The sequence below is a fragment of the Nerophis ophidion genome, linkage group LG12 (assembly GCF_033978795.1).
Source record: "Nerophis ophidion isolate RoL-2023_Sa linkage group LG12, RoL_Noph_v1.0, whole genome shotgun sequence".
Classification (NCBI taxonomy): Eukaryota; Metazoa; Chordata; class Actinopteri; order Syngnathiformes; family Syngnathidae; genus Nerophis; species Nerophis ophidion.
This window is the reverse complement of record NC_084622.1, coordinates 59,556,759-59,569,048: the sequence shown is the minus strand read 5'-3', so window position 1 is coordinate 59,569,048 and position 12,290 is coordinate 59,556,759. Positions and strand designations below refer to the sequence as shown.

Below are 12,290 nucleotides of genomic sequence, written 5' to 3'. Positions count from 1 at the left end.
CTCACAATACGAAGTTCCTGCAGTCCTGGGTTCAAATCCAGGCTCGGGATCTTTCTGTGTGGAGTTTGCATGTTCTCCCCGTGAATGCGTGGGTTCCCTCCGGGTACTCCGGCTTCCTCCCACTTCCAAAGACATGCACCTGGGGATAGGTTGATTGGCAACACTAAATGGTCCCTAGTGTGTGAATGTGAGTGTGAATGTTGTCTGTCTATCTGTGTTGGCCCTGCGATGAGGTGGCGACTTGTCCAGGGTGTACCCCGCCTTCCGCCCGATTGTAGCTGAGATAGGCGCCAACGCCCCCCGCGACCCCAAAAAAGGGAATAAGCGGTAGAAAATGGATGGATGGATGGATGGAGTTTTGTTGATGTTATTGACTTATGTGCTAATCAGACAAATTTGGTCGCGGCATGATTGCCAGTTAATCGATGCTAACATGCTATTTAGGCTTGCTGTATGTACATTTGTAGCTATATTTGCATCCAGCCTTTCCCTCCACCCACATTTAATGCCAAACAAACACTTACCAATCGACGGATTTACGTTGCTCCAGTGGTCTGGTCAAAAGGTTGGAAGGCGATCGCCGAATAGCTTTAGTTTCTTCTTCAATTTCGTTTTCGCTATCTGCCTCCACACTCCAACCATCCGTTTCAATACATGCGTAATCTGTTGAATCGCTTAAGCCGCTGAAATCCGAGTCTGAATCCGAGCTAATGTCGCTATATCTTGCTGTGCTATCCGCCATGTTTCTTTGTATTGGCGTCACAGGAAAATGGACGGTGGATTTACAGATAGAGAAAATCAGGCACTTTAAAGCCTTTTTTTGGGATATTCTATGATGGGTAACATTTTGAAAAAAACTTCGAAAAATAAAATAAGCCACTGGGAACTGATTTTTATTGGTTTTAACCCTTCTGAAATTGTGATAATGTTCCCCTTTAAAGGTGATATAAATCACATGTTTGGACCCCAGGGTTCTATTTTTGCTAGCAAGGTTCAAATGTCATTGCAAGGATCGGTGGTCCAAGTTCCTCCATACAACAGGAGCACTCAAACGTTTTTAAGAACATGCTGCAAACATGGTTGTTGTCACATTCAAAACGCATTGTGATGCGCGGAGATATCACCTCAGGATGCAGTGGGACCAGACAGGCAGGGTTGCAGGTAAGAATCTGATTTATCATACAAAAAATAAAATAACACTTATACAAACAGCAAAGTAAAGGCGTGCCGGAGCGCACGAAAAGCTAAAGCTAATAGCTAGCATTAGAGTCCAAATAAGTGTCCACAGAAGCGCGTGTCAAGCGCACAGAAGCTAAGGTGTAACTTAGCACAGAACAGACAAGGGAGAGAAAACCAAACGTGACAGTTGCGCGTAGAAAACCATGAGCCAAGACCGAACTGAGGTCGAAAACAGTCTTAAATACTAAAGTAAACAATTGCCGTTTATATAGCCCTAAATCCGAAATACATAGCAGGTGAAACAAATGAGAAACCATGGCAACGAGATAAAACAGGAAGTGCAAAACTCGGAACAGGAAGAGTCTAAAATTAATAATCAAAACACAAACAAGGACTCAAATATAGACAAAAGATTGGATCCGGGAATCCGATCACAACAGTTGTCTCCCTAGCTTTTGAACTGAACTCGGGGGCCGGTATGGTGTTCCGGGCCAGATTGGGCCTACAGGCCGCCAGTTGAATAGCCGTGCTCTACCGTGACTAATCCAGTTTTTCAAAGTGTTCTTATCCTCGTGTTGACCATGTGATGTAATGATAATCCTCACACAGATCTGCAGATGTTTATTTCAATTGGGTTGGAGAAAAAAAATGAATTCATATGCTCATCCTGGCAACCTATAGAGCAGAACAGACCACTTTGGTCACAGCACATTAAGCATTTTATGTTAAGGTAACGTGTGGAGTTCCCCAGGGTTCGGTCCTTGGCCCTGCACTCTTCAGCATCTACATGCTGCCGCTAGGTGACATCATACGCAAATACGGTGTTAGCTTTCACTGTTATGCTGATGACACCCAACTCTACATGCCACTAAAACTGACCAACACGCCGGATTGTAGTCAGCTGGAGGCGTGTCTTAATGAAATTAAACAATGGATGTCCGCTAATTTTTTGCAACTCAATGCCAAAAAAACGGAAATGCTGATTATCGGTCCTGCTAGACACCGACCTCTATTTAATAATACAACTCTAACATTCGACAACCAAACAATTAAACAAGGCGACACGGTAAAGAATCTGGGTATTATCTTCGACCCAACTCTCTCCTTTGAGGCACACATTAAAAGCGTTACTAAAACGGCCTTCTTTCATCTCCGTAATATCGCTAAAATTCGCTCCATTCTGTCCACTAAAGACGCTGAGATCATTATCCATGCGTTTGTTACGTCTCGCCTCGACTACTGTAACGTATTATTTTCGGGTCTCCCCATGTCTAGCATTAAAAGATTACAGTTGGTACAAAATGCGGCTGCTAGACTTTTGACAAGAACAATAAAGTTTGATCACATTACGCCTGTACTGGCTCACCTGCACTGGCTTCCTGTGCACTTAAGATGTGACTTTAAGGTTTTACTACTTACGTATAAAATACTACACGGTCTAGCTCCATCCTATCTTGCCGATTGTATTGTACCATATGTCCCGGCAAGAAATCTGCGTTCAAAGGACTCCGGCTTATTAGTGATTCCCAAAGCCCAAAAAAAGTCTGTGGGCTATAGAGCGTTTTCATTTCGGGCTCCAGTACTCTGGAATGCCCTCCCGGTAACAGTTCGAGATGCTACCTCAGTAGAAGCATTTAAGTCTCACCTTAAAACTCATTTGTATACTCTAGCCTTTAAATAGATTCCCTTTTTAGACCAGTTGATCTGCCGTTTCTTTTCTTTTTCCTCCTATGTCCCACTCTCCCTTGTGGAGCGGGTCCAGTCCGATCCGGTGGCCATGTACTGCTCGCCTGTGTATCGGCTGGGGACATCTCTGCGCTGCTGATCCGCCTCCGCTTGGGATGGTTTCCTGCTGGCTCCGCTGTGAACGGGACTCTCGCTGCTGTGTCGGATCCGCTTTGGACTGGACTCTCGCGACTGTGTGGATCCATTGTGGATTGAACTTTCACAGTATCATGTTAGACCCGCTCCACATCCATTGCTTTCCTCCTCTCCAAGGTTCTCATAGTCATCATTGTCACCGATGTCCCACTGGGTGTGAGTTTTCCTTGCCCTTATGTGGGCCTACCGAGGATGTCGTAGTGGTTTGTGCAGCCCTTTGAGACACTAGTGATTTAGGGCTATATAAGTAAACATTGATTGATTGATTGAAGGCACCATTGTTGTCCAAGCTACTCTTGTACTGTTGTCTAGTTGATAATCTTAGTTGTTTTTAAACGATCATAAGTCAATGTTTAGTCTACACATTGCTGATTTTGGTTGTTGTCCTAAAATGACAGTTTTTGGTCAAAAGTGACTGTGCATCAGAAGAATGGAGGCGAATGTGGCACAACTCTGTTTGTTTTTCCTCAAAAGTCGAGAAACTAGGTCAGAGTTGCATGACCAAATTCATGTTTGCTCGCTCTACAGTCATTTGTCTACACCTCATTAGCCTTAAATCTGCATCGTTAAGTTTCGTGTCAGACTCCAACAAAGACTTCCACGCCGCAAATGAAAGACGTGCAGAGGAGTCTATGGAGACCGACATGGTGATTTTATTGTAGTCTGTTTGTGGGGGTGGGCGTGCGGGGTGTAGTTGTCGGGCGGGCTGGTGGAAAGAGGCTGCTCTCCTGTGACTCCGTTTCTGCGAGAAGTCAGTAATGAGCGAGCAGTATCGCATAAAGCCCGGATTGAAAGCAGAAGACGGAAACAAAGTAAGAGGAGAAAGATTGATGATAAAGCTCCTCATCCCATTTTCTGGTACAAGGACGGATGCAGAGGATGTTTGTGCCCGCAGCCCGACGAGGCGTATGCAGATACGCTCCTTCTACATCAGCAAAGTTGCCGAATGGGCCTGGAATTTACATGCTAATCTTATTTTTAAAGTTTTAGAGGACACTGAAATTTGATATGTCTGTGTTAACTTGTGATTACTAAATCATTTTACCGCAGAAAAAAATATATCTAAGTAGAAAAAAAACAGTTTGACTGTAAGTTTTTAACTTCTCTGTCATTGCCATGGTGAGCCTGTATTGCATGAGCAGTATACAGTGGGGCAAGAAAGTATTTAGTCAGCCAGCGATTGTGCAAGTTCTCCCACTTAAAATGATGACAGAGGTCTGTAATTTTCATCATAGGTACACTTCAACTGTGAGAGACAGAATGTGAAAAAATAATCCAGGAATCCACATTGTAGGAATTTTAAAGAATTTATTTGCAAATTATGGTGGGAAATAAGTATTTGGTCAACCATTCAAAGCTCTCACTGATGGAAGGAGGTTTGGGCTCAAAATCTCACGATACATGGCCCCATTCATTCTTTCCTTAACACGGATCAATCGTCCTGTCCCCTTAGCAGAAAAACAGCCCCAAAGCAGGATGTTTCCACCCCCGTGCTTCACAGTAGGTATGGTGTTCTTAGGATGCAACTCAGTATTCTTCTTCCTTACAAACATGACAAGTTTATACCAAAAAGTTCTATTTTGGTTTCATCTGACCACATGACATTCTCCCAACCCTCTGCTGTATCATCCATGTATCCATTTTGGTATAAACTCAACTCGTCGTGTTTGGAGGAAGAAGAATACTGAGTTGCACCCCAAGAACACCACACCTACTGTGAAGCATGGGGGTGGAAACATCATGCTTTGGGGCTGTTTTTCTGCTAAGGGGACAGGACGATTGAATGAATGGGGCCATGCATCGTGAGATTTTGAGTTTAAACTTCCTTCCATCAGTGAGAGCTTTGAATGGTTGACCAAATACTTATTTTCCACCATAATTTGCAAATAAAATCTTTAAAATTCCTACAATGTGAATTCCTGGATTTTTTTTCCACATTCTGTCTCTCACAGTTGAAGTGTACCTATGATGAAAATTACAGACCTCTGTCATCATTTTAAGTGGGAGAACTTGCACAATCGGTGGCTGACTAAATACTTTTGCCCCACTGTGTATATATATATATATATATATATATATATATATATATATATATATACATACAGAATTTATCCGAATGTGCATGAACTATTTCTGTTCAAAATTGTTAAACATGTCACATCTTAAATGTATTAAATAAGTATTTGGTCAACCATTCAAAGCTCTCACTGATGGAAGGAGGTTTTGGCTCAAAATCTCACGATACATGGCCCCATTCATTCTTTCCTTAACACGGATCAATCGTCCTGTCCCCTTAGCAGAAAAACAGCCCCAAAGCATGATGTTTCCACCCCCATGCTTCACAGTAGGTGTGGTGTTCTTGGGATGCAACTCTGTATTTTTCTTCCTCACATTCTGTCCCTCACAGTTGAAGTGTACCTATGATGAAAATTACAGACCTCTGTCATCATTTTAAGTGGGAGAACTTGCACAATCGGTGGCTGACTAAATAGTATTTTGCCCCACTTTTACATTCAATTTTATATTTATTAAGACCCACCATGTCTTAGGGTCACTGTAAGTGTCACACTTTTAAAAACGTGATTTTTGAAGTCAATACTTTTGTGGCCCAGCCTCCAGTTTGATGGAGTTTGACACCCATTTTTTTTTTTGAAAGGATGTTTAGATTTTTCCCAATGAGGCAGAATTCCTGTGTAAATCTGATATTGACACAACTGCACATTGGAGACTCATTAGTGGGTTCAAAGTGGTGCACGGGAGTCTTAACTTGTAAATATCCCTATTGGTTGTGGTGTGGTTATCTAATCGTGCCTTGTGCTGTGTGGTTTGGGCACCACTGGCCTATTTCCCCCATAATAATTACCACATATCTGAAGCGCCCCTCAATCTGTCGCAGCTGTTAGTCAAATCCCCCATGGGCGAAGCAAACTGCGGGAGAATGAAGCTACTGACTTTTTGTTTCTCATTAACACTTCCAATAAGATATTAATCTCCCACTGACATGACACAACCCTGAGCACATTACTGGAGTTGAGTCGCAAGGAAACAGATTTACAGCCTTTGCCTGAGGGCGTGCAGACGCACCTTGTCGGGGGGAAGTCACCCAAGATGTCTCATCTTAAGTCGAGACAAAAAAGAAGGGTGGCTCGATGGATGAGAGATGTGATTATTCAAAGTTGTATCCACAAGCGACAGCGCACTTGGATAAATGATGCAAATATGCAACCCCACCATTCATTTTCTGACTGCTTATCAATCTCAGGTAGCTTCCGGAGGGAAATCAAACGCTACTTTGAACTGGATCGATGCCCAAATGTTGTAATGGTATCAGTCGTTCCTGAGTAAGCAGATGAGACACACTACTGTCCGCTAACTTTTTGCAACTCAACGCCAAAAAAACGGAAATGCTGATTATCGGTCCTGCTAGACACCGACCTCTATTTAATAATACAACTCCTACATTTGACAACCAAACAATTAAACAAGGCGACTCGGTAAAGAATCTGGGTATTATCTTTGACCCTACTCTCTCCTTTGAGTCACACATTAAAAGCATTACTAAAACGGCCTTCTTTCATCTCCGTAATATCGCTAAAATTCGCTCCATTTTGTCCACTAAAGACGCTGAGATCATTATCCATGCGTTTGTTACGTCTCGCCTCGACTACTGTAACATATTATTTTCGGGTCTCCCCATGTCTAGCATTAAAAGATTACACTTGGTACAAAATGCGGCTGCTAGACTTTTGACAAGAACAAGAAAGTTTGATCACATTACGCCTGTACTGGCTCACCTGCACTGGCTTCCTGTGCACTTAAGATGTGACTTTAAGGTTTTACTACTTACGTATAAAATACTACACGGTCTAGCTCCATCCTATCTTGCCGATTGTATTGTACCATATGTCCCGGCAAGAAATCTGCGTTCAAAGGACTCCGGCTTATTAGTGATTCCCAAAGCCCAAAAAAAGTCTGCGGGCTATAGAGCGTTTCATTTCGGGCTCCAGTACTCTGGAATGCCCTCCCGGTAACAGTTTGAGATGCTCCCTCATTAGAAGCATTTAAGTCTCACCTTAAAACTCATTTGTATACTCTAGCCTTTAAATAGACTCCCTTTTTAGACCAGTTGATCTGCCGTTTCTTTTCTTTTTCTCCTATGACCCACTCTCCCTTGTGGAGGGGGTCCGGTCCGATCCGGTGGCCATGTACTGCTCGCCTGTGTATCGGCTGGGGACATCTCTGCGCTGCTGATCTGCCTCCGCTTGGGATGGTTTCCTGCTGGCTCCGCTGTGAATGGGACTCTCGCTGCTGTGTTGGATCCGCTTTGGACTGGACTCTCGCGACTATGTTGGTTTTGGGTTTTGTATATACCTGTACGCTTTATCACCCGGAAAATACGATAGTGATGATTTCTGTTCCTGGAAAATTTTTAATGTAAATACTTCACGGTTGAATTTGCTTCAAGACTTTATTCATGTCTCATCAATCAATCAATGTTTACTTATATAGCCCTAAATCACTAGTGTCTCAAAGGGCTGCAGAAACCACAACACAAACCACTACGACATCCTCGGTAGGCCCACATAAGGGCAAGGAAAACTCACACCCAGTGGGACGCCAGTGACAATGATGACTATGAGAAACCTTGGAGAGGAGGAAAGCAATGGATGTCAAGCGGGTCTAACATGATACTGTGAAAGTTCAATCCATAGTGGCTCCAACACAGCCGCGAGAGTTCAGTTCAAGCGGATCCAAGACAGCAGCGAGAGTCCCGTCCACAGGAGACCATCTCAAGCGGAGGCGGATCAGCAGCGTAGAGATGTCCCCAACCGATACACAGGCGAGCGGTCCATCCTGGGTCCCGACTCTGGACAGCCAGTACTTCATCCATGGTCATCGGACAGGACCCCCTCCACAAGGGAGGGGGGGACATAGGAGAAAGAAAAGAAGCGGCAGATCAACTGGTCTAAAAAGGAGGTCTATTTAAAGGCTAGAGTATACAGATGAGTTTTAAGGTGAGACTTAAATGCTTCTACTGAGGTAGCATCTCGAACTGTTACCGGGAGGGCATTCCAGAGTACTGGAGCCCGAACAGAAAACGCTATCTATAGCCCGCAGACTTTTTCTGGGCTCTAGGAATCACTAATAAGCCGAAGTCCTTTGAACGCAGATTTCTTGCCGGGACATATGGTACAATACAATCGGCAAGATAGGATGGAGCTAGACCGTGTAGTATTTTATACGTAAGTAGTAAAACCTTAAAGTCACATCTTAAGTGCACAGGAAGCCAGTGCAGGTGAGCCAGTACAGGTGTAATATGATCAAACTTTCTTGTTCTTGTCAAAAGTCTAGCAGCCGCATTTTGTACCAACTGTAATCTTTTAATGCTAGACATGTTGAGGAATGCTAATCAAACACTTATTTGGAACATCCCACAGGTGAACAGGCTAATTGGGAACAGGTGGGTGCCATGATTGGGTATAAAAATAGCTTCCATGAAAAGCTCAGTCGTTCACAAACAAGGATGGGACGAGGTTCACCACTTTGAAAAAATGCATGAGCAAATAGTCCAACAGTTTAAGAAAAACAATTCTCAACCAGCTATTGCAAGGAATTTCGGGATTTCATCATCTACGGTCCGTAATATTTTCAAAAGGTTCAGCGAATCTGGAGAAGTCACTGCAGACTTTCGATCCCTCAGGCGGTACTGCATCCAAAACCGACATCAATGTGTAAAAGGATATCACCACATGGGCTCAGGAACACTTCATAAAACCACTGTCAGTAACTACAGCTGGTCGCTACATTCGTAAGTGCAAGTTAAAACTACTGTGCAAAGCGAAAGTTATTAATCAACAACACCCAGAAACGCAGCCGGCTTCGATGGGCCCGAGCTCATCTAAGATGGACTGATGCAAAGTATAAAAGTGTTTTGTGGTCTGACGAGTCCACATTTCAAATTGGTTTTGGAACCTTTGGACGTTGCGTCCTCCAGAACAAAGAGAAAAACAACCATACGGATTGTTATAGGCGCAAAGTTCAAAAGCCAGCATCTGTGATGGTATGGGGGTGAATTAGTGCCCAAGGCATGGGTAACTTACACATCTGTGAAGGCACCATTAATGCTGAAAGGTACATACAGATTTCGGAGCAACATATGTTGCCATATAAGCAACGTTATCATGGACGCCCCTGCTTATTTCGGCAAGACAATGCCAAGCCTTGTGTTAAAACAGCGTGGCTTCATAATAAAAGAGTGCAGGTACTACACTGGCCTGCCTGCAGTCCAGACCTGTCTCCCATTGAAAATGTGTGGCACTATATGAAGCCTAAAATACCACAACGGAGACCTCGGACTGTTGAACAACTTAAGTTGTACATCAAGCAAGAATGGGAAATAATTCTAGCCGAAAAGCATCAAAAATTGGTCTCCTCAGTTCCCAAACTTTTACTGAGTGTTGTTAAAAGGAAAGGCCATGTAACACAGTGGTAAAAATGCCCCTGTGCCAACTTTTTTGCAATGTGTTGCTGCCATTAAATTGTAGGTTAATGATTATTTGAAAAAAACAAAAAAAAGGATGTTTCTCAGTTTGATCATTAAATATATTGTCTTTGCAGTCTATTCAATTGAATATAGATTGAAAGTGATTTGCAATTCATTGTATTCTGTTTTTATTCACGATTTACATAACGTGCCAACTTCACTGGTTTTGTATTTTTTAAGTTGCATCCACAAAATGTTTGAAAAAAACCCTATATTTTTCATGTATTAGCCGCAGATACATATACCTTGTGAATTTTCGTGAAATGCCTGGAAAGGATGTGCAAACAGTCAGTTGCACAGAAACAGAAACAGCTGTGAGAAAGTAGGCGATTGTGCTGCAGCTCAGTCCTACCTGTCATTATTTGGACTGTCAAAAATTAAAAAAAATATAAGACAAATTGTCTATTCAGCAATATCATTTCATGATAGTATTGCCGCTATGTGACCTACGGGGGTTATTGGTTCAAACAAATTGAATTGATGTGTTTTACTATCTGAATGTGTTTCTTTATATTTGACATATTAATATATCTATTATTAGAAGGAAAAAAAAACTTTTTGCAATGTGCATTTTGTTGCGTCTGGAACATTCAGGCGCACACTCACAGTTATTGCCGGCATCTTCACACAAGTGATGTGCACGCCAGTTTTCCGAGACTCTGTATTTAGTTAGCGAAGGCAGCATGAAGCAGGGCTTTTATTGTGAAGATAGGAAATGTGCAGTCGGCCTTTAGAGTTTTGACGGAAGGGATGGCGCGAAAGTCTGTTGAAATAAAAAGTGTTTCTCGCCTTCCTCTCTGTCATTTTTTCATAATAATGAACTGGCAGCAGCCAGCGTCATCTCACAAGACCCTCGGGTGCCGTGAATGTCAATCAAGCAAGCTACGGAATTTGCCGCCAATGTTTTTCTTGTAAAGTGTATGGAAGCTGGATGAATTAGATGCCAAAAAACAACAACTTTTGTGTGGTATTGTACAGAAAGGACAACTTTTTTTCTCCTCCATTTGAAAATGTGGGCGTTATCATCATTACTGTCTGATTCCAATCAATGCAAGTCATCAGAATCAGGTACTACACCAACTTATATTCTTGTCTTTGTGAAAGAAAGACATCTATATGTGTTACACATGCTCGTATTATCCGTAAACACATTTAACTTGTTTACAAAAATGTCTCTTTCATAAATAAATAAATATAAATGATATATATAAATGAGGTAGATCCCCTCGAGTTGGTCAATTGAAAAGTAGCTCGCCTGCAGAAAAAGTGTGGGCACCCCTGGTCTAGGAGAAGGATCTCTGATATAAAATACCCCTTCCAACCCGCACCAAGCCAGCGTGGAAGGTGTAGGCTAATAACCAGCATGAAAAGTACGCCAAATGGCAGAAACATGCTGAGGCTTTCGTCCAGCAGTGGACTGACAACGGCTGATGATGATGAAATATCATTCATTATTGGCCCTAGTGTGTGAATGTGAGTGTGAATGTTGTCTGTCTATCTGTGTTGGCCCTGCGATGAGGTGGCGACTTGTCCAGGGTGTACCCCGCCTTCCGCCCGATTGTAGCTGAGATAGGCGCCAGTGCCCCCCGCGACCCCGAAAGGGAATAAGCGGTAGAAAATGGATGGATGGATTAATAATAACATAGAGTTAAAGGTCAATTGAGCAAATTGGCTATTTGGCTAGAACTAACCTCGTCACGTCCGTAGTGTCCTGAGCAAGACACTTCACCCTTGCTCCTGATGGGTGCTGGTTGGCGCCTTGCATGGCAGCTCCCTCCATCAGTGTGTGAATGTGTGTGTGAATGGGTAAATGTGGAAGTAGTGTCAAAGCGCTTTGAGTACCTTGAAGGTAGAAAAGCGCTATACAAGTACAACCCATTTATTTATTTATTTATTTCTGGCAATTTATTTAAGTGTGTATCAAACTGGTAGCATTAATCAGCACCCAAGAAGTAGCTCTTGGTTTCAAAAAGCTTGCTGACCCTTACTCTAACCCTACTTACTGAGATCAGACCTCAAACAGGTTCACGTTTTTTGACAGCTTTCAATTTTCTAGGCTATTTTCCACACCGTTGCTCCGGCGATCTCTCCGCAGGGATCGACCCGCTGTTGTCTGAGGTGTCGTTCTATTCTCTGGTACGCGTGACCGCGCCTGACGTTCATGTCGTTGTGTCTTCCAATCGGCAGGTGAGCGAGAACGCCAAGCAAGACTTGAAAGACGGCCTGGCTCTCTACAACTCTGAAAACAACATCGGCCTGAGAAATGCCTGGAACATTATCCAGGCGGAGGTAGGCAGACGTGACGTGCGTGCCGTCGCATCAAACTCGATAGAATACATTAGCACTGATAACAAGCCGCAGCTGTGAGTGGTGCATTGGTGATGATGTATCGCCTCGCTTCTTGTCTTAGCTTTAATGCAACATTGTGTTTCCACGGCTGCCAGTCTGAGCACATCCCATTACCCCAGACATCCACAATGTGAATGAAGTCAAGTTACTCTGAGGTGATGGACTCGTCTGGCTGTTTGTGTGTGTGTCACACAGTGGAAGTGCTGCGGCGTTATAGCCTACACGGATTGGCACGAGGCCCTGAAAGAGAAGGTCGTTCCTGACCGCTGCTGCCAGGAACATTACCAGGACTGCGGACGGAACGCCACCACCATGTTCTGGAACCGAGTAAGTGGAC

The 12,290-nt window shown here is 43.3% G+C and overlaps 1 protein-coding gene across 13 annotated transcripts in view; it reads left to right on the top strand.

Moving 5' to 3' along the window:
- The window catches only part of tspan9a (tetraspanin 9a), an 818,127-nt gene that overhangs the window by 795,056 nt on the left and 10,781 nt on the right, over window positions 1-12,290 (top strand). For all 13 annotated transcript variants that reach the window (XM_061917894.1, XM_061917891.1, XM_061917888.1 and 10 more), the window contains 2 exons: window positions 11,792-11,893; window positions 12,149-12,280. In XM_061917894.1, coding sequence (XP_061773878.1) covers window positions 11,792-11,893; window positions 12,149-12,280 — 234 coding nt within the window. The remainder of the gene's footprint in view (window positions 1-11,791; window positions 11,894-12,148; window positions 12,281-12,290) is intronic.